Here is a 23,282-nt window from a genome sequence, read left to right on the forward strand (position 1 = left end):
GTGGGTATTGGGAATCAAACCTAGGTCCCCCTATGAGAATAGCCAGTGCTCTAAGCACTGAGTTCTCTCTCCGGTGTCACTTCGTTTTAAAGATCTATTTTTATTTTCAATGCTGTGGACACTTGTGGGTATGTATATATGTATGTACATGGGAAGTCTGGTGCCTGTGGAGCCCATGGGTGTCGGCTCTCTCGGGAGCCACCCAGTGTGGGTGCTGACGATCAAACTCTGGGCCTCTGCAGGGATGGTGTGGGCTCTTAACCACCAAGCTGTCTCTCCAGCCCAGGGAAGTATTACTTAAAAATCGATTTGGTCTAGAGTGTACTTAATAGATTGGACAAGCCCTGAAATCAGATGGTAACAGCAGGGTGGACTGAGTGCAGGGTGTGCAAGAAGTCTGTGCTTTTCTGTAAATCTCAACTTACTTCAAAACACAAAGTTTTAAGCTAAATACAGTGACTCACACCTGTGATTCCAGCACTTGCGAGCTGAGGCAGGAGATTGTGTGAGTTCAAGGTCAGTCCTGAGTGCATAGTGAATTCCAGGCCCGCCTGGAGCATGGAGCAAACTTTGTATAAAAACAAAATAAATAGATAAAAATAGTTTTAAGGCCAGTGAAATGCCTCAGCTGGTCACGGTGGCTGCTGCCAAGCCTGGTAGCCTGAGTTTGATCTCCCAAGACCCACACATGTGGTAGAAGGAGAAAACTGACTCCTGCAAGTTGTTCTCTGGCTTCACATGTGCTCTCCTCACATGACACATGTGAACCGTGGTGTGTGTACAACTACTCACATAAACGTACACACAATGTAAATCATGCACAAATAGCTTTAATGTAGGCATTGGAAAAGAAAGGAAAACAAGAGAAGCTTTAACATCCACTTATGCTTTGAGTTTAGCTCTTCAAAAATTATAAAATAGGACTGAAAAGATGACTCAGAGGAAGGCACTGGGTACTTTTCTAAAGGACCCAGCTTCAGTTCCCAGCATCCACACTGGGCAGCTCTCAACTGCCTGTAACTCTAGCTCCAGGGCATCCCATGCCCTCTTTTGGCCTCCTTAAGACCTGCACATATGTTGCATATACACATATGTTCTATATACACATATAAAAAAGTAAAAATATGTTTTAAAACTATAAAATATATGTTTGGGGGGAAAATATAAGTAGAAAATGAATCTGTCTCTTCCTCTGGTCCTGATAGTCTGTTGTCTTGTAATTAAAGTCTATGGCACAGATAACCTTTAGTTCAATAAAGTAAGTTTTAAAAAGACATGGAAATAGCTTGGTGGTGGTGGCACATGCCTTAATCCCAGCACTCAGGAGGCAGAGGCAGGCGTATCTCTGTGGGTTCGAGGCCAGCCTGGTGCACAGAGCAAGTTCCTGGACAGCCAGAGATGCACAGAGAAACTCTGTCTTTGAAAAACAAAACAAAACAAAAACCAACCAAACAAACAAACACCCCAAGACATGCAAATAGATTTTGTGGAAACATGTCCTGCTTTGCAGTTTGGTTCGGTTTAGTTTTGTCTGTTGAGAGTCAAAAGATTCAGCAGAAGTGCTGGACTGAGAACAGGCAAAGGCTGACTTAGAGCAAGCATTCCACTGATGCCCTAGATGGTTTCAGAGACTGTTCAGTTCTGTTGAATCTTTGTGCCATTTACTGTTTGTGGCTGTAACATGAGACACACCGTTGCTGGCTGCTTTCTCTCCACTTGGGATGGAGTTGCACCAAGGTCAGCTGGATGAAAACAGTAGTGGCTTTCTGTCCCTCCATTTGATGCTTCAGCGTCTGCTCGGGCCATCCCAGTCAGCTGTGAGAAAAACCACCATGAGAATGCCCCCACCTTATCCAACTGTCAAACAAAACAAAACAGAAAACAAAACAAAAACAAACAAACAAACAAAACCCGGCTCGCTCCCCCTGGTTCTCATCCTCCTCTGTGGCTGGCCACTGGGAGACATTCAGCCTTTACCGTGAAACAATGTTCAAGAGCTCAGCAGTAAAGTTACATAGGAATGAAAATGTCCCGGCTTCAGGCTAGGGACTGGCAATGGCTCGCTCTGCATGTGGAGTGAATCACCCACTCCCTAGACTTTGTAATGAAATGTTTACTGAGCTCTAGCAAATGCTCAGCTCCGTGCTCTGCCAGGACTTGGCTTCCGATCATTTTGTTTCTCCATACAGAGAGGCACAGCTCAGTAAAAGAGAGCTTCCAGTACGCAAACCTCACATGCAGCCCTGGCAAGCAAGTCCCGGGAGCCCTTGGCCGACTGAACGCCCCTAAGGAAATGTTTATCACGGCTGAGTTTGAACGGGAAACTTACAAAAAGGAGGTGACAGGTTGGTCTGAAAGCCATCTGTGATGCCAGGCTTCTCACAGCTTGTCCCTTCTCTCCTTGCCTTTCATTTCCCATCATTCCTGGGGGTGGGGGCAGAAACTAGTGCAAGCACTCAAGTATTTCCTGTTTGATTTTTCACCCCACAAATTACACTAAATTGGTTTCAAACCTGATAAAACTTCTTAAAACCCAAAACTACCATTTGGGTCCCACAAATTGTGTTTGAATTGAATGCAGCCCAGGTTACCAGGTTCCCAGTTCTGGAGAACTTGGGGTGTTGGTGGGTCACTGGAAATCCTCAGTGCAGCCTGAGGACCCTTCCCCATGCTGCTGTCCTCTGTATCTGCAGCTTCCTGCAATCTGAGCTGCGTGGTAAAGCGGACAGAGAAGAGACTGCGGAAAGCTCTCCGCACACTCAAGAGAGCTGCCCACAGGGAGCAGTTCCACCTGCAGCTCTCAGGCGTGGACCTCGATATGGCTAAAACGTCCCCCGGAGTGTCAGGACAGCATGAAGAGACCTGTGGAGTGGGACAGGGTCATGAAGAAAGCCAGTGTGGTGAGTAGCCAAGGGGTGATGACTGACAGACCTGCCTGGAGTGCCAGACAGGTGGACAAGGGAGCCAGTGACAGGCCCGGGCCATCCTTCCTTCTCTGGGCTCACCTCGCACTTCCTAACTGCTGAGGTGTAAGTTACCCATCTTTTCCTCATAACTGGCAGGTTTGTGGCCTGTGGTAGGCAATATTTGTAGAACTGCAGAACAGAAAGGCAAATGCAGCGCTGCCTGGTTAGGACAGGATGCAGGCACCACTGAGCCTTTCTACGCTCTATGGTCACAGTTTCTGTCATTACTACTTTTTGGCTTATTACTCATTCCTGTGCATAGGTTTGTGCAAAGGCAAAACTAGAGGCTGCATAGGTGCTCTGGAGATACCTGGGCCCCAGGCCAAGGCTCCAAGCAGTGTCAGTTCCATGGTGTGCTGTTGCTTTGTGTATGTGTGCGTTTTAGAGCAAATATGGTTTCTAAATTCATCAAGGGGCTCCAGGACAAGAGACCCAGGATGGTCGGATATGACATTTTCTCTGTGCAGTTACAAGAGAGACTGGCTGAAGAGCCTCACAGGAGGAGGTTCGAGTCTTCCTTTAGAGTGATGAGTGTGGTTGATTTGGTTCTTATCTGTTAGGAATGTGACATTGCCTTCGAACCTTAAATCTAGTGTTAGTCTTCCCGGGCAGGGACCAGCATCTCCTACAGGCAACAAAAGCATGCAGAGGTCTATATTCAGTTGCTTAAAATCTCCGTGGGAGGAGAGACCTCGGGGAGGTAAAGCACAGGCCATGCAAACAGAAGGACCTGAATTTGACCTCTGGCACTCACATAAAAGGCCTGCCTTTGGTGGTACACACTTGGAATCCCACTACTGGAGAGGCAGAGACAGATGATCACTGGAGCTTGCTGGCCGGCCAGCCTTGCCTAATTGGTTCTAGTGAGAGATCCTGTCTCAAAAAATGTCTGGATGTTATCTGGGGAACAACAGCCTAGGTTGCCTTCTGACCTCTACATGTATGCACATGCATGTGCATGCACATATATACCCCACACATAGCCTGCGCATGCATCCAAATAGTAGTGGTAGTAGTAGTAGTTTTTTGTTTTAAGATTGAATTAACAGCCTAATTCCAAAGTCTGTTTCGCTCCTGTGTAAGGTGAAGTTCAGTAACCAGATTCTCCGAGAAGGAGTGGCTGTCTGTTCTTAAGGATCAGTAGACTCAGGCTCGAGCAGTGGAGCTTAGGAAAGGGGTAGGAAGTTAACTGGTGTTTCTGCATGCACATGGCTGAAGCTAGCTTTGTCCCGGAGAACTTACAGCAAGGGCCACCTATCCAGTCTGTTGCTTCGCCAAAGCTTAGAAACGATCGGGCGTAACTGTCCACAAGGGGCCAGTTCCCAGATAGACTTGACTCTCATTCCAGCGATTTTCTTGAAAAGAAAAGAGGGCAATAAACCCAGCTGGTTGGCTTCTCATTTGGAATCCTCAGAGTTCCAGTCTCCATACCAAATTAGTGACAAGAGCTGGCGCTTGCTGCCCTGCTTTCTAGGGTGAGTGGAATGAACTCTTGGACAAGAAGGCAGGCAGGAGGCCCTCTTTCTAGTCTCAGGGAGCTGAATTACAGCCCCTCTCTTTCCAGACCTGTGGGAGTAAGAGCTCATGGATTTATAAAGGAAACTTTGTGGACAGTCAAGAATTCAGCAAAACTAGTGTCAAGGTCTGTGGACCCTGAGAGATCATGATAGCAAAAGCCCAAGAAGAGGAGCAGGCCTTACTAAATGACTTAGGCTGCTTGGCCACAAACCTATGGTGGAAACACCCAATAGAGTTAGGTATACGAATGTGTCATGTGTCGCTGACATGCCAATCAGCTAAATTTGGTTGGGTTTGTTTCTTAAAGAGGCAGTATGTTTCCCAAGAGCTTTCACTAACTCTAGATGAGTCTGGTACCCAACATGGGACCAGGTCAGGCAATGATGTGGAAGACTTTCCTGGGGGAGGAACACAGCATAGGAATTGTTAGTGAGGGAGGATTAGATATAAAGAAGGGTCTGGTATACTGATTAGAAAGGACTTGAGAGGCCAAGAGAAGGCTCAGCAGGTAAAGGCGCTTATAGCCAAGGCTGGCCACTGAGTTCAATGCCTGGGATGCTCAGGGTGGGAGGAGAGAACAACTGAAGGTTGTTCAGGCCTACTGATATTTTTGAATATCAGTGAACGCTATTTGGTATACAATGGAGATAAGCCTAGGATAGTCCTTGGTTCATTTTAGACAATATTTTCAGCTTCTGTTTATTAGTATTCTTGTTACTATAGTGAAACACTGGAGGTTGGGTACCTTTACAAAGAAAGAGGTCTATTTTGGCTTATGATTCTGTGTGTCAGTTGTAAAAGGGCCGTATCGCATGATGGCCATTTTTTGGTCATAGTTTTGAGGAGGCCATGGCCTCAGATGGTGAAGATGAGGGCTCACATGTGGCTCTTGATTTTTTTCCCCTCTTTTTTTCCTTTTCTTTCCTGTTTTGTTCTCTTAGTGTCTTATCGTGTCGTCCTGGCTCCTTGATTTAACTGATCTTCCTGCCTCAGCCTTCTTGAGCACCTGAAGCCATTCTCCCTATTGTTTGTTTGTTTTTCTTTTTGAGACAGGTTTTCTCTGTGTAGCTGTCCTTGAGCTTACTCTGTAGATCAGGCCAGCCTTGAATTCAAGAGATCCTCCTGCCTCTGCCTCCCAAGTGCTAGGATTAAAGGTGTGCAGCAACACACAGCCTGGCTCTCTTCCTCCTCCTCCTCCTTCTTCTTAAGATTTTATTTGTTTGTTTGTTTGCTTGCTTGCTTGTTTATTATTCTATGTATATGAGTATGCTGTAGCTGTACAGATGGTTGCGAGCCTTCATGTGGCCGTTGGGAATTGAATTTTTAGAACCTCTGCTTGCTTCAGTCAACCTCGGTCTCTGCGCCGCCCCCCACCCTCACCCCCACTGTATTTAGACACACCAGAAGAGGGTGTCAGATCTCATTACAGGTGGTTGTGAGCCACCATGTGGTTGCTGGAAATTGAACTCAGGACCTTCGGAAGAGCAGTCGGTGCTCTTAACAGCTGAGCCATCTCTCCAGCCCTCCTTATTCTTCTTAAGCCACAGTATTTGGTCACATGGTCCCCATTCTTATAAATTTATATAATTCCAATCATTTCTTCCCCAAACCAACCTCTAGGTTTTTTTTTTAATCTTGTCAATACTTAATATCTAATGAGGATCAAATTTCAACACATGTATCTTTCAAACCATAGCAGAGCCTCACGAAGGTGTTTTGAATGACCTGGAAGGAGACTGGAAAGCACTGTGATTCTTTTTAATTATAGATGTGGTATAATATATTTCAAATGGTACAGTAATGCTGAACAGTCTCCCCACAACTCCCTAATCCCACTTCTCAACACTGTTAACATGTGCTGTTTTTATATGCTTTTATGCATACATAAAAGTAAAATGTTATTTATTCATCAATAAGTATTTATTAAGCTCCTGCTGTGTACTAGGTACCATTGTAGATGCTGAGACTCCAGTAGAGGAGATAGACTAGCAAAAGTCTTTGTCCTCTTGAAGTTTATGATTTTAAAAGGAAGAAGCAGGTAGCTACTCTCCCTAAGCAAGGGACAGATTATTCATCAAATGCTGACAAGGATATGGAGAACAAATCACATGGGAAGTGAAATAGAAAGACCCCAGGCAAGGTGAAGAGCAGGGAGGGATCATGGTCTCCATGATGTAGATGAGGTCAGAGAAGGCCCCAATGCAAAATGTGATGGTACAGACACACAAAGGAAAGAGAGTGAACTTGGGGTACTTGGATGAAGAACGTTTCACGCAAAGGAAGTAGAGCCAGCCCCATAGGTATTAGAAGGAAGCACAGGATGATGGGGCTGGGGTGGAGAGTGACCTCAGTGTGATGGGGCTGGGCGGAGAGTGACCTCAGTGTGTTTTCCTTCCGGTGGTTCTGGAGCTCAACCCAGGGCCTCCCTCCCACACTCCGCACTGCCAGCCTGCATCTAAGATACCAGCATCTGTCAGCCTGGCCCCTGGGCGTAGACATTGATGTGATTCCTAATTCTCCTTTTACAAACAGAGCAACTGTGGATAGGCTTCTTTGTGCACACACCAATATTCTTGAAGGCTAGATTTCTGGAAGTATAACTGCCAAATCAAGAACATGCACATATAAACATTGGTAGATATTGCCAGCTTACTCTTCCAAATCCCCCCTCAAAGCATATGCCTCCAGCACCACGTGGGTCTTTAATGTCCCACATCCTCAAGCTCTTGAAATAGTTATCATTAATCCTTTAATCTTTGCAAAACCCAGTAAGGAGAAAAAAAATCACTAACTTTTTTGATCATTAAGAACACACAAATATACTGTCTTAAAGTATTTATATTTCTTCCTTTAAGAGCATTTATAGGTTTTGTCATTTAATTGTTGTTGCGGCCCGCCCGCGGTCCACAACACGAACGGTTCACTGAGAATGGCAGTTCCCTGCAAAGAGAGGTAACTAGACGGGGCGGAAGAAACAATGGAGTCAAGACAAAACTCTGATCAAGACTCAATTTAATATTTCCAGACACTCAGTTTATAAAGGAGGGGGGAGGGAACCCAATTTCCCGCCAAGTAACTCAGGGTCCAGTAGCAGGACGAACACGTGTGTGCCTCCAGGCAGCAGAGTCAGGTTCCAGCAGTGGGCGTGGCAGGACGAATGAGCCGATAGCTCCACCCTAGAGCAGGCAGGCTCCAGGCTGGGGGAAGGGAGGCCACATTTCCCCCCATTAGATAACAAAAATAAAAATAAAAAAGGGGTGGCCTGTGGCAGAAAGATTATCTATGTTCAATAGTTCTGCCTAAGTTCCTAGGGCTAAAGAAAAAACCTATTTCCGTGGGATTCCTTAACTATTCTAATGGTAAACTGTATCTGGCTAAGACTGTCTTAAAAGCACTGACTGTAGGCTCTGACTTTATAATGCTAATTAGTGCTGAATAGGTAGCTACCTGTTTGCCTTTTAAGTAGGGCGTTGGAACCCTGGCTGAGTTTAGCTAAACAATTTTAGAATAACACTGAACTGATAATTATCCACAATTTTGGGTGACAGGCAGGGGAAACAGTGAGAAGCGAATAAGACTGGCTGGCTTAGCCTAGTACAAGGCCAATTGGCTTTTTTATTTTTTGGGTGGGAGGCAGTGAAGGGCCTGCTCTTACGACAGCAAGGTCTCCAATCTCTCTCCCCCCTGTTAATTAAGTTTAAATAGGCAATGCTTAACAGAGGTGATCAAAAGATTTTCTCATCCGTAGATGAGTGGGCCTTAACCTTGACTTGGGTGGACATTAACCTGATCCTCCCGTGAGTATTGTGACAACTCACATCTGTGGCTCTTGGTATCTTTTGGGGAGGGGAGGCAGAGCCGTAAGTATTTTGGTTTTTATCTGGAGTCAGATACCAACCTCTTTTTAAATCAGGTGTGTCGCACAGGGAACTCAGAAACGGTCAAATTGGACCTTCCCTCCGCAGTGATCTCCTGCGCCAAGCGGTACCCATACCGTATTCATATGATTATGAATCAGTATCGCAATTCTGAGTTATTGCGAGGCCTCTATGTGAGACTTGTCAACCTCAGATTTAGCAAGGCCTAGACAAGAATTATGTCAGTATTAACACCGTTAATTTTGGTTAAAATAGGAGCTAAAAGTCTTTTCTCTTCATCTCTGTTATTCCCAGTAGCCTGAGGAACTAAGGACACCTTGCAGTAACAGCAAGGGTGAAAAGCCAGAGGCCAGTTAAGGGACTAAGCCTATATCTATCAAAATAAGAACTAATCTTTGTAAATATATATGAAATTTCTACTTCCCTAGCTCTCCTGGTAAATCTAAATCCTATCTTAGACTGAAAGGCCACATGCTGAGATTAGCAGAACCACCTGTTTGCTCTTAGGGGCGGGGCGGAGAATGTAGATTGACCTGCTTGAGAGAAGGAAGAATACTAAACAGTTAGAGTGTAGTAATGTAAATTTTCTGTTTGGAAAAGTCAAGGTACTTTATTTAGATGCAAATTGTAAAGCTAAAGTTTATCTCCGGCCTTTTGTAGGGGAATTGGCTCAGAGGAAACAGTGTTTTTTGAGAGCTTCCACTCCCAGCTCAAGAGGAAATTTTAGTCCTCAAGGTGAATACTTACGAGGAGAGACAGAATCTGTGTTTACCTGACGAATTAATCTCTCTGGTAGCCACCGTGCTTCATCTTCATCTCGTGAAAAAACACAAACCGACCCTCTTCCCCAAATTAGGACTGGATCTGGACCCTTCCATTTATTAGTCAAGGGGTCCTTCCATTTTGCCAATGCATAAGAATTAGAAGTAACTGGGTGCCAGTGACGTTCCGCTGCAGACTGACCTTTAATGTCAGTTTGTAAAAAGTTTAGGACAAATAAGGTGAAGGCAAGATGAGCCTTTGGTGACCTTGGGGCAAATGCTCTGAATTAACTTTGCTAGGTAATTTAGAATATAGGAATCTCTAATAATTGAACTGAATATTAGACCAGTCTAAGATTGAGTTAGAATGGCTGGTCACACTGAAGAAGAGTGAAAAATCATTATGACTCTATTAAATGACTAATTTTACTAAGTCTGAATATACAGTCTCTGATGTACTATTGCCATAAAGTTAAAAGGCTAGAAGCTAGTCTAAACTGGAAAAATGACAAGCAAGGATGGATCTAAAACATGAATTTAATCTTTTAGTCCTTATAATCAGGACACTGAGTTAACTTACCTGTCAGCTCAGCACACGAATTACCAATATGCTTCTGTAGAGTTCTGTGGAGAGAACCTGTTTTTCCCTTTCCTAATAAGGTAGCTGTTTTAGGATCAATCTATAAGCCAATAAGTAGATCCTTTTAAGATACTAAAAGGCATTTATTAAATTTGACATTTTAATTTCAAATTTTGAAAATAAAGGTATGTTTTAAATAGTGTGCATGGAAATGCACTAAATAGTATATATGGGGATACAATTTCTCTTTTTTGTCTTTTAAGAGGTTAAAGTTTAAAATTTTACAATATCTAACCTTTTGAATTAATAACTTTTTGGACAAAACATTTTAAATATTTGGCTGTAAAGGGGCAGTGACTAATTGCACTTTCAATTATTTTTCTTAAGGAACGGTTGTAACTAGAAGGCTAGAAAAGTTATTAAGAGTCACACGTGCATAATTTATTTATTAACTAGAAATATGTATAAGCAATTGTAAATTTGAGAATTAGTAGTATCTGAGGGACGAACAATTTTAAGTAATTATGAGCTCAGAGATATAGCATTGACTATCAATATATAAATTAAGGTTTGATTGTTCAGCATTTTAAAACACCATCTACAGCACACAACTAGATTATTTGTGCTGGAATAGGGGCAACTGTGTGTCTTAAGACTCCGCTCCACAGCAGCTAGTTGGGCCCACGTGGGCCAAACGATTGGCTGGGAGGATGAGAAAAATGACTTTACAATAATGTTTTTTCTGGCCAAAGAATTGTCTTGGGCACAAACTAATTTTTAATTACCAATTAACAACAATTATAAAAGCTTTCTTTATTTCCTGCAAAACCCCTTGCAGCAAACCAAAACACCAAATAACAAAAGGATACTGTCTCTGAATCTTTTGGGTGAGAGCAAGGATTTAAGGTAAACTTTCCTTGAGAAGCATTAGTTAATAAAATACTTTCCACTTAGGAAACAATATATACTGAAAGATTAAAACTTTTGGCTTCTTGTAAAGAAGCAGAAACAATAAACATTTTTCTTACATAATGTAAAGCTATATTAGCCATACATAGAGGCAAAATTTTCTAGTGATTACCAGTTTACTAGAAGCAAAAATCTTTGAATTTAAGCATTATTTTAAACATCTGAATAGATCTGTAACACTGTTAAAAAGAAATTTTCTTGAACACAGGGAAAAACTTTAGGCATTGTTTGCAAAACAAAAGAAAGGGCCACAAGCCGCTCTGGGACTGCTCAGAGCCCTGTATTGACTCAAAGGTAAAATACTTTTTAATTTGAGCATTAATCTTAAATTTGCAATCAAACTGCAAGCTGCAGTCAATGGAACAATGGCAGTTTTAACCATAATTTTTAAGTTTTTGTGCAAGGTTAGGATAATACCTACAACTTTGGGAAAGCAAAACCTATGTTTAAAACAATTTATCACTGTTAAAATCAATATTAGAAGCATTACTATCATATTACGAAGTTTGGATATCAATTAATACCTATGAATACCTATTAAAGCAAGCTTTAACGCTTTAATAAAGAGGCATTGCTTTATATCTTATCTTAAATTTTACTATTTAGGATAGGAACCACATTAATTATTATCTAAACTAGAAATATCTTAAGAGACTCAGCCTCTAGGGCTGCCTTAGGCCACGTGTCGGAAGGACTCTAAACTTGAGTTATCAAATTTAACATTAACCATCTGTAGCAATGTAACAATTATTAATTTTAACCAACAACTTATGAGCTGAATGCGAAAACATGCAGAGCACATTTTTAATAAAGAACCAAATGAAGCAGTTAATTTTAGACCAATCAGAGAGTATTAATCTTTGTAGCTACAATCATAGAATAAAAAAGCACTTTACCATTGTCAAACACATTAATTATGAACCATTTATCAGATTTGAAACTAAGAGGCTGTGTACTCGCTGCTTTTTCTTAAAATGAACATTTTTTCCATCAGGGGCCCTCCTGCCACGTGTCTGGTTTTTGGCTGAAACACGTGGCAGCTCTCGGCCTTGCAGATAAAGTTTTTTATACCATTTTTATTATCCAACATAAAACATAGAACATTCATTCATACAGACTGGACACGAACATACATGAATTGAACACGAGAACAGATTGGTGCACCAGACATAAACAAGACACAAAATGGGGCAGAGTACTCCTGCTATTTGGGACAATTTCCTCCCTCATGATGCAGTTTTTATAACTGGGGCAATCCGCCTGTATTAATTTCCTTTTAATAAACCCTTTCCTTTCTCACACCTAACAATGTAGCTTTTTTTTCTAGCCACGGCCTACCGCCTGTGCCTAGCTCCTCTTAAGCTTCACTGCTGAACCTAAGTGAACCAGCGCTCGGGCTTAACGCTGTCTCAGCTTAGCCCATACCTTCTCCGGTATGAATTTCCTTTATCCTTAAGCAACTCCTGAAAACTAAACACAACGGCCTAATCATGATTTTGAACCCTTCTTTCCTCCACCTAAGCAGTTTTTTCTAAAAAAAAACTGCGGCACACCGCCTGTCTCCGTATCTAGTTCCGATTTACGAACTGCTGACCCAAGTAGAAACAGTGTTGGGTTAGCACTGCTTCAAACTTGCTTCGTATCCTACTGCATCCCCGCAACACTTTCCAAACTGAAATTTTTTTGGGCTAGCGCTAGCATGTGTACCTGTCCGTTGCTCCGATGCTCCTCCTCCGATACGAAGATTCTTTCCTTTCTTGTGGAGCTCCACACAGCAATCGTTTCTCTTAGCATCTCTCTGCCATTCTTCAGGTCCCAGTTCTGGCGCCAACTGTTGCGGCCCGCCCGCGGTCCACAACACGAACGGTTCACTGAGAATGGCAGTTCCCTGCAAAGAGAGGTAACTAGACGGGGCGGAAGAAACAATGGAGTCAAGACAAAACTCTGATCAAGACTCAATTTAATATTTCCAGACACTCAGTTTATAAAGGAGGGGGGAGGGAACCCAATTTCCCGCCAAGTAACTCAGGGTCCAGTAGCAGGACGAACACGTGTGTGCCTCCAGGCAGCAGAGTCAGGTTCCAGCAGTGGGCGTGGCAGGACGAATGAGCCGATAGCTCCACCCTAGAGCAGGCAGGCTCCAGGCTGGGGGAAGGGAGGCCACAAATTGTAATTTAATTTAATAAAATATTTACAAAATTTAAAAAATATTATATATTTTACAATATTTAAATATTTTATTAAAAATTTAAATTATTGAATATAGAAGTCTATGTTCAGTTGCTTAAAATCTCACTGGTGGGAGATACTTCAGGTCAGAAAAAAAAAATTAGCCAGGCATAGTGGTGCACACCTTTAATCCCAGCACTTGAGAGGCAGAGGCAGGCTGATTTCTGTGAGTTGAGGCCAGCCTGGTTTCCATACGTAGTTCCAGAACAGCCAGGGGTACATAGTGATAACCTATCTTGAAACAAAACAATAAATAAAAAGTAAAATAAAACTTAGGCCAGACTAGATGATTCCATGGGTGAGGGGACTTGTCACTAAACCCGATGATCTGAGTTCAATTTCCAAGTTCCACATGGTGGACATTCAGAACCAGCTCCCACAAGTACTCCTGACCCCACCCATGCTATTGCATGCCTAAGTGCACACGTGCTCTTGTGCACACACATAAAATAATTTAAATTAAAAAAAAATGTAGCCAGGCAGTGGTGGTGCACGCCTTTAATCCTAGCACTTGGGAGGCAGAGGCTGGATTTCTGAGTTTGAGGCCAGCCTGGTCTACAGAGTGAGTTCCAGGACAGCCAGGGTAATACAGAGAAACCCTGTCTTGAAAAACCTAAAATAAAATAGAATAAATAAATAAAATAAATAAAATAAAATAAAATGTAAAGTCCCAAGTTACACCAAAGACACATTTGATCAAATTGGAACCCTTTCTTATTGTCATTTGTACATAGCAAAGTTTATGAATTTGGCATTAGGGGCCGTCTGTTCTTCAAGCAACCTTTGTGCCATCTGTGATGAACTTTTGCAAGATGTCAGAAAAGAAAAGCAATTCCGGGGCTGGGGACATGGCTCAGTCTGTAAAGCGCTGGCTGTACGAGGCACCCACATAGGAAGCCAGGCATGGTGACATGTGCCTGTATCTCTGCCGGGGAAACAGAATCAGGCAGGCCACGGGAGCTCACGGGCTGGCCAGTTGATTTTAATTGGTATGCTCCAGGTCTCAAGGTAATCCTTTCTCGAGAAGGAAGGTAGAGAGCAATTGAAAGAGATTGCCAACATACGTGTCTGACATCTCCCTGCAATTACACATACAGGTACACACATGAACAAGTACACAAACACACACAGATATAAACACAAATAAATAAATAGGAAGGCAACTTCATTTTGCAAGGATTTTTTTAATTGTTTTTGTTTTGCTTGTTTGTTTGTTGTTTTTTGTGTGTTGTGAGGTATTTTTTGGTTTTTTTTTTGTTTTTTTTTGTTTTTGCTGAGCATAAGTGAAGCACTGGGGCTGATCTTGAGCGGCTGGGGTTGATGGAGAGGTGGCTCAGCAGTTAAGAGCACTGACTGATCTCCCAGAAAACTTGGATTTGATTCCAGCACCCACATGGCAATTCATGACTGTCTGTAACCCCAGTCCCAGGGCATCTAAGGCTACTAGTCATATGCATGGTTCACAGACACATATGCAGTCAAAACAGCTGTACACATTAGATAAAGAGTAAAATAGATAAATGAATAAATATTTTAAAAAAGAAATACATTTGGTAAACTAGACAGATGATGATACATGCCTAAAACTCCAGAATTCAGGAGGCTAAAACAGGAAGATTAAAAGGTTTTAGCCAATCAGATCAACACAGTAAGACTTTGTCTCAACAATAGCAAGAATATCATTTAGTAAACTGTTGACATTTACCAACTACTTACAATGTGTTCAGCATTACTATGCTGAGTGCTTCGAGTATACTTTCTCAGCTAATCCCTACAAGTCTGTATTATATTGTGCCCTTTCTATAGATAAGAATAGAAGACATAGAAAAATAACCCTCACCTCTGCTAATTTCAACCAGCAAATGGATGTCAGAGGCAGGACTTAAATCCAAGTCTGAATCAAGAGCCCATGTTTCTGACTCTCTTAATGTGAGGACGGTCCTGAGCAGGGCTTGAGCCCTGAGGTCATCCCTTCATACTATACTTGGAGACAAAGCCAAGTGTCCACTCAGTGGTGGGTAGTGAGGAGTTCCAGATAAAATAAGATGTCATCTTGTGTGTTGCACTGGGCAGGGTCAGATAGAGAAGTCTTCCCCAAAGAGTGATGCCTGAGCCAAGTTTGGAAGGAGGTGCTGTTGATGATGGTTGAGAAAGAACATTCAGACCGTGGCACAGCCTAATCAGGAAAGAGCAAGCCATGCAGAGTCTGGCCTACACATCAGTGTGAGGAACCTGGAGATCTAGGTAGTGTAATTAGCCTCAAGGGCAGGCATGGCCAATCACAGAAGACCTGAAATATACTGTAAGGAGCTTCAGTTTCACCTTTCGATGACATGGTGTTTGTCTTAGTTAAGGCTTCTATTGTTGTAATAAATACCATGACCAAAAGCAACTCGGGGGGGGGGGGTTATTTCTGCTTATATGTCTCAATTATGGTTCATCAGGAAGGGAAGTCAGGACAAGAACTCAGGCAGGAACTGAAGAGACCACAGAGGAACACTGCCTTACTGGCTTCCTCAGTTTGCTTTCCTGGTGTTTGGGTTATTAGGCTAACCTTTAATGGCTGAACCATCTCTCCAGCCCTCAGTTTGCTTTCTTTATACACTTTTGAGCCACCTGCCTAAGCATGGCACCATCCATAGAGGCCTGGGCTCTTCCACATCAATCACTAATCAAGAAGATGCCAGAATTGCCTACCAGCTAGTCTAACGAAGGCACTTTTCCAACTGACATTCCCCCTGCCCAGGTCCATGTTTGTGTTGAGTTGACAAAAAACCAAGCAGGACAATTATGAGATTTAATCAAAATGTGTCTGGGTCATATGTACTTGAGAACAATCTTCCTGCCTGTATTGGAGGAGGTGGGGTTACAGGCAAAAAGACTGGCTGAGAAGTTTTCAGTATATCACATAAGAGGTTCTGATATTCCAGAGGCACTGGATGGAGAGGAGAGCACAGCAGCTCAGAGGCAGGAGGAAGGGGTGACATTTGTTAAGAGCATGGGTCAGAATCTGCAAAGAAAAAGTGCTAGGGTACATTCAGCCATTTCTGATTCTGCCACTCACCTCCCAATGCCCCTCACCTCTTTCAGTTAAACATCTCAGGAAGCAATCTCACAGACATAGTCAAAGGTTTGTCTCCTAGGTGATTCCAAATTCTGTCAAGTTGACAGTTGAGATTAACTGTGGCAGGTGTCCACAGACAGCTGGGCATGCATGAAATTGTCATATCTTCCCGTTCAAACCCTCATGTCATACTCTGTAATCATCTACTCCACCTTGCTTCCTGTTTTAATGGATGCCCTGCTGGGGCATAGGCAGATGCGCCTAGCTGAGGCCAGTTTTTTCTTTTCAGTAGGTGGAGCCTAGGCCCTCCATTCCTTACCTATGTGGCAGTAGATGGAGCCCAGACCCTCCATTCCTTACCTATGGTTGTGCCCTACTTCCCAGAGTTCTTTCTTTGTGAGACCATTGCTGACCTCACATGAACTATGACCTTCCTCATGAAACAAACTACCCCTCCATTGACTTCTCCTTGCTTGTCCCATCATGCTCACAATAGATAGACAGACAGATGATGGTTGAATGGATAGATAGATAGATAGATAGATAGATAGATAGATAGATAGATAGAGGATAATTGATGGATGATAGAGGATTATGGATAGACAATGGATGGGTAGATAAACAAATGATGGATGGAGGATGGATAGATAGATGATTAGATAGATAGATAGATAGAGGATTATGGATAGATAGATAGATAGATAGATAGATAGATAGATAGATAGATAATGGATAAATAGAAAGTGGATAGACAAATGATGGATGGATGAATTGATGGGTGGACAGATAGAGAATAGATGATAGATGATGATGGATAGACAGACAGATAGATTATAGATAGAAGATGAGGGGTGGATAGATAGATAGATAGATAGATAGATAGATAGATAGACAAATGATGGGTAGATAGATGATGGATGGATGGACAAATAGATAGATGATAGAAGATAATGGATAGATAGATGAATGGATGGGTAGATAGACAAATGATGGATGGATAGATAGAGGTTGGGTAGATGATGGATGGACAAATAGAGGATGATGAATAGATAGATTGATTGATAGATAATGGATGGATGGGTAGATAGAGGGCGGATAAGTGAATAGATTGATAGATAATAGATGGAAGATAGGTGGATGGATAAATAGATAGATAGATAGATATCTTCTATCTCTGTGGTGTATGTAACTTTCTCTGTCTCCTTTATATTCGAATTTATGTCTGTTTTCTGGTACTACTAGCTAATATAAGCAATAAATAATAAAAGATAGAGTAGGTATAAATAAACATAATTTTAACTGGTTTCCTCTTCAGATGTACTCAGTCCAAGTTGGCAAGATTCATTGTTGTTCGCACTGATGTAAATCCATTTCTAAATCAGACTTTTCATTTGTTGCTAATGCTTTGTGTGTGAGCTCCTGTCAGATCTGGTTGAATCATGACCGTTTGATGCATGATATGGCTTGATCAAGAGCTAGTGATAGTGGTAGGAGACATATTTACCACAGCACGCTCCTGTCTTGCTCCAGTCCTTGTACCGTTGGTAAACCTTCAGTGCAGGTGGCCTCTCAAGAGTCTCCACAGCCTTTCTGTGATTTTATGATGGTTAATCACTTTGTTTGAAACTAGATATTATAATCAATTCTGATTATTTGTGTGGACTCGCACTCAGAGCTCCACCTGCTTCTACCTGCAGAGTGCTGTAATTAAAGGCATGGGCCACTACCACCTGGCTAATTCTCTTTTCTTAAAGACTTTTCATCCCCATAACTGTCTGATGACTCTTGGACATGTGGGTCGTCTAAGAGATCAGTCTTACATTACATTGTAACCACTGGAGGCTTATTTCTTATTTAGTAGAGAGAAATGAATATATAGAGATCTGAGAATGTTTCTTTTTCTTACATCTAGTAAACCCTCAAAGTGCAGTATCTGTCTCAGATCGCACAGGGAGCTTAGGTAGTGCCCCTCAAGATCAGCACTTGGATGGATGGATGGATGGATGGATGGATGCCAGACTCACTGTTTCCTCCTTCCCAACCAAACCTGCCCTTCCTCCCCCTCAGCATTTAGCCCTTCTCTTTACACAGTGGCTCAAGCCAAAACTCTGGTGTCTTTCTGGCATCTCCTCTGCTGTACTTCTCACCCCTCCATGGGTGGATCTTGTCAGCCTGCCTGCAGGTAGGCTCCTCCATTGTTATTGTTGGGTTCCAAGCCACCCTCCTTTCCCCTGTTTGTCCTTGTAGACTGAGCCTTCTTCTTCCCCTTCCTGCCCTCAATCTGTTCTCACACAGCAGCTGAAAGATGGCTTAGAGACAGAGATTCTGTCTGCTGCCTGCCTGTCCAGGCCCCTACACATTGTAAAGCCTTTCCTTGCCATGGCCTACAGGACCCAACATGACCTGTCTTGCTTGTTATGTATTGCTTGGGTTTTGTTGTTGTTTATTTGTTTGTTTATTGCTTGCTTTTCAGTGTTTCACTATGTAGCACAGGCTGGCCTGGAACCTACAATGCTCCTGCTTCAGCCTCTTAAAATACATCTCCAGTCACCCTGCCCCCTTCCCTCTATTCCTGTGACACAGTCTTCTGCAGCTAGATGGTCTCAGTGGAAAACGGTTCCCCTCCTTCCATTTTAGTCCCTGCCCAGAGCCATCTTTCCTAGCCACCTTACTGAAACGCATACGTGCAGACACTGTTCCACTTAAAATGCTAAATGAAGAAGCAAATGAGTCTTCCTGGGAACCACTGAAGGATGGGGCTGGCAAGGTGACTCAGTGGGTAAAGGGGACTGCCACCAAGCCTAGCGATCTGAGTCTAATCCCTGGGACCCAGAGGTGAGAATTCCCACTAGTAGTCTTCTGACCTCCCCCAACACAAAATAAATAAAACGTAAAAAAGTTAAAATAAGAAGAAAGAAAGAAATCCCAAGGACAGGTGACAATATACAAAGAGGGCAAAGTGCGGCTTTTGTGTGTGGGGGGATTTAAATTGAGGGCCAAAAAGTCACCCTGAAGGCAGTGAAATTTTGGCCCCACTTCACCAGGCATGAAGAGAACAGAGCACACAGCTGGGTCCCCAGCAAGGGGGGTATCCAGCTGGGCTCATTTCTGGCCCTCAACCATGAGGATGTTTTCAGACAGCAACCCTGAGTGCACCCCCAAATCCTGCAAAGATGATGAAGAAGCAATCCCTCAGTCTGTGGAGCCGCTGTGCCCTGTTATCCTGGGGCACTCCTTTAAAGGGAGCTCAAACCTGGATCCTGAGACCACTGTGCTGTCCTGGGACTCTCTGGACTTGCCTCTGAGCTGGGACAAAGCAGCCACCCCAGGATACCTTGGGAATCCACATGGGCTGCCTGTGGCTCTCCTTCAGAAGTCAAGGCTCAATCCTGAAGACAACTGAGACTTGAGAGTGGGCCCTTTTATTAGGTTCACTCTCTTAGCAGCAGAGAGCCCATAGTGTTTGCCCACAGCCTGAAATACTCAAAGGCTAGGGCACTGAAAGGAGGGCAAGCCTTTAGGCCTCTTTGTCACCATTAATCCTGGTCCCTGCTGGTTTCTACCCCTTTGCATCAGAAAGGCTTTCTTGTATTTTCTTTCTTTCTTTCTTTTTCTCTTTTTTGAAGAGGAGGAGAAACAGCTGTGCGGGATTTGAGAATGGGGTTTTAATGGTCACTGACAGTACACAAAAGCTCTACTGTGGCAGTGAAGTGTTCTAGGGGCAATTGCCTCCTTTGTCTGAAGGCAGTGACACAAGCAGGCCACTCAAGGGGAAGAGAGAAGCAAGTGGGACATGTGATTGAGGTATCCCCCAGCACATGTGCACTCCGCTGTAACAGCAGTGTTCCCAGGCATCCATCATGACAGGCAGGGGCTCGCTCAGGTTTGCCTTGTAAAAGAAGCAAGTGTCTCTGGAAGGTGCGCGGCATAAATGATTTCCTTAGGTCTTTCTGAAAAATTTAACTGGCAAAGTGCAGTTGTTTCTGTGAAGCAGGCAGGGTCTTCTTGGCCACAAGGCAGCCGATGTAGTTAAGAAATCCCAACCGATAAGGAATAATGTGAGGCCTCTCCGAGTGGAACCTCGACAAGGATTGGGAGTTGGGTAAATGGCTCCAAAGTGGAGCCACACCTGGACAATACTATGTCCATCCCATTCAGTGAGATGTAGGTCTAGACCTCAACATGGGCACCGCGTTTTCTTCCAGAGGAGCCAGTGGTGTCAACCATGTTGATCTGTCTCTATGTAAGGATTGACTCTGCTGCTGGGACTATGGTTTTAGCCTGGGCCTCTGCCAACAGCTATTTCTTCAACAGGAATGGCCCAGGCCAGAGGCCTTCTGGACAGTCTAGCATTGATTTGCTTTCTGCTAGTCTCCATGACAGCTTGGCTGAAGAAATCCATAAAAGAATTGTTCTTTTATTTACCAGCCCACTATAGATACGGAGATGGACTGCTGAGACAGCATGACACGTGACTGCTTTGTCTATAACTCAGTCCAGCTTTCCATGAGACATGGGCTAGAAGCAAAGTGGTGGTGGTAAATATATTGTAATGAGGTTGTCTAGAGAGTAAGTTTGAAATATAGACTCTGCCACGGGCAGATGTATCCTGCGAGTGCCAAGGAAGCAAGCTGGCTTCACATTTAAGATTTCAGTTAAAACAAAATCACAAACTTTTGGGGGGCTGGAAAGGTGGCTCAGTGGTTAAAAGCACTGGCTGCTCTTTCAGAGGACCCAGGTTTGATTTATATCACCCACATGATTATAACAACCAATTGTAACTCCAGTTTCAGGGGATCTGACACTTTCTTTTGAACTTTGCAAGTACCAGGTGCACATACGGTGCATATACAGAGAGGCAAAACACCCATACATATAACATAAAAATAAATCTTTTTTTTTAAATCACAAACTCATATAAAAACAACCCACAAATATTATAAGAGAAAATAGGAACAAATACAAAAAAGTGTTATGATTTAAATATAAATGTAAATTTTATTGAGTAAATCTATAACTGTAGAAATAATACCTAAAATAGTCCACAGCCTCATTCTGATCCAAAAGCCCCATGTTAAATCCTATTCTCCTTATGGATGCTTGAGAGGCATAGTAGCTGACTTTGTCCTGTGGTTTCTTTATTCTATTTCCTGGAAGATTTATGTTTAAAAGAGAATGTGTTTGTTCTAGTCAGCCTCTTAGCTGCTTAACAACATCCTGAATTGAGCTTCTGTCTCTACCTTTTCCTCTCCTAAATTCAGAGTTCAGGGTGCTAACCATTACACAAGGGAAAGCCCTTTCATAAATGTAAAGCTGTAAACCTCTCCAAAGATCTATGCCACACATTGCCTGTAAGGCTTGGACCACGAGATTTAGCTCCCTGTTCCTAGGCTCTCTTTTGTAAACTGGAGCCAGTGATGTCACCTGCTCTCCAGGGTTATGCTACATAGAAAGGCTAGAAGGGGCTAGAAGGATGACATTTGACAGTTGAAATAGGAAGCCAAATTGGTCATATTTACTTCAGTTATGTGCTATAGAATAGGCATAAATCTTTATTTAACTAGTACCATCAGCAACTTTACTTAACCAGCAATCAGAAGCACAGTCATGAATTTTCTTATTGCTTATTCTTTCTGAATATTTACAAGGATTTATGCATTTTATGGCATATCTTAAGTATGTTGTTTTATAAGAACCTCAAGTCCATACCAACCTTAGAGGCCAAGGGGGGAGCTTCAGAAAACATGACTTCTGATGGGATTCCTCCTTCCCGTGGCTTTTACCCCCCTGAAGGATGAAAGTCCAATGCCTGGGATTCAGGAACTCCTTTGACCTGTGCATCTCCCCTCTCTTCCTTTTGTTCCAATGTAAGAACCCCTGTAAGAACCCAATGTAAGACTTGCCCCATTTCTACTGGGGAAGTCCTATCCAACCTTCAAGGCCTAACTCAAATATGGCTTTCTCTAGGAAGCCCTGCATGATGCTGCCAGGAAGAATTCAGAACATTTCTCTCAGGGCTGCAACTGTAGGTAGCTCCGTGGTCGACAGGCATGGGTGAGGTCCTAGACCCAATCTATAATTCTTCTAGGTGAAATGCATGTGCGCATGCACACACACACACACACACACACACACACACACAGAGAATGAGCAACTTTCACCTTTATATTCCTTTGATAGACCTGTAAACTAGGATAATCCATAAGTTAAAAAAAAAAAATCACCATCAAGTGCTTCTGCTACAAACTGAGTAAGGGAGCTATGGTTCCTGCTGGTCGAGGGAGATACAGACTTATTAGTCAGGGGCAATAGGAGTAGGGAACCCAGAGACAGTGCACACTCTGTCTTTAAGGGATTTGCGTGGGGAGTGTTTCCATGTGTCCATCTTCATCATAACACCTTCATCTCTAACACTCATCTCCTCCTCCCTCAACCTCAGTCTCCACACTGACCAGATTGTTCCCCCTTTGGCTAGTCAGTTGCAGGGCTGGGATGTATTATGATGGATCACAAGAGCGCTGCATTTTATGTCCAAACGGAACCTTCCAAAATGAGGAAGGACAAGTCACTTGTGAACCATGCCCAAGACCAGAAAATCTTGGGTCCCTAAAAATCTCAGAAGCCTGGAATGTATCTGACTGTGGAGGTAAGGATTCTGTCTGTCCCTTCTTACTCCTCCAGTCCCCAGTGTCGTTGTTTAGACTCAGGCAGGGGCGGCTCCCCTTAGACACCGGATGATGCACACTGGACCTTGGTCTTCCCTCAAGCAGGAACCATGTTGGGTTCATTATTAGTTCTTCAGTGCTTGGTTGGCACTGGACACACTGGACTGATGCCTATATGAACAAATGAAGGAAGATGGCGGCACAGCTCAGTTGGTAGAGTTTGCACTCCAGTACCACATTAACTGTTGTGATAGCAGACTTGGGAGGCAGAGGCAGGAAGATCAGGAGTTCAAGGTCATCTTTGACTACATAGTGAGCTTGGACTCAACTTGGGCTACATAAGACCTTGTCTCAAAATTAAAGACAAAAGGATAGAAGTGAGTATAAACATTACACTTACATGATTTCTTTACCCTGTAAATATGCACACCAGAGACCTCAGCCATCTCTCCATCCAAAGAGCCTGGTTAAACAAACCAAACCAAACCAAACCAAAACAAAACAAATCCAAACAAAACCCAAATTCACGACTCTGAAAGAGGGACCAGTAGTGATGACAGGGTATTAATAGGGGTGGAATGGGGAGAAAAGTGGATCAAAAGAAAGTAATTAGAATGCATTGGATACATGCTGATACAAAATTAATCAATAA

General features: G+C 43.1%; 1 protein-coding gene across 2 annotated transcripts in view; it reads left to right on the plus strand.

Moving 5' to 3' along the window:
- Scube2 (signal peptide, CUB domain and EGF like domain containing 2) overlaps positions 1–23,282 on the plus strand; it is a 74,398-nt gene that overhangs the window by 38,431 nt on the left and 12,685 nt on the right. Inside the window, exons 15-17 of one of the 2 annotated variants that reach the window (XM_029479122.2) lie at positions 2,190–2,345; positions 2,694–2,900; positions 22,441–22,611. In XM_029479122.2, coding sequence (XP_029334982.1) covers positions 2,190–2,345; positions 2,694–2,900; positions 22,441–22,611 — 534 coding nt within the window. The remainder of the gene's footprint in view (positions 1–2,189; positions 2,346–2,693; positions 2,901–22,440; positions 22,612–23,282) is intronic. The other variant, XM_021167639.2, reaches the window with a different exon arrangement.

This window comes from Mus caroli, unplaced genomic scaffold (genome assembly GCF_978045245.1).
Source record: "Mus caroli unplaced genomic scaffold, Mus_caroli_1 scaffold_8, whole genome shotgun sequence".
Classification (NCBI taxonomy): domain Eukaryota; kingdom Metazoa; phylum Chordata; class Mammalia; order Rodentia; family Muridae; genus Mus; species Mus caroli.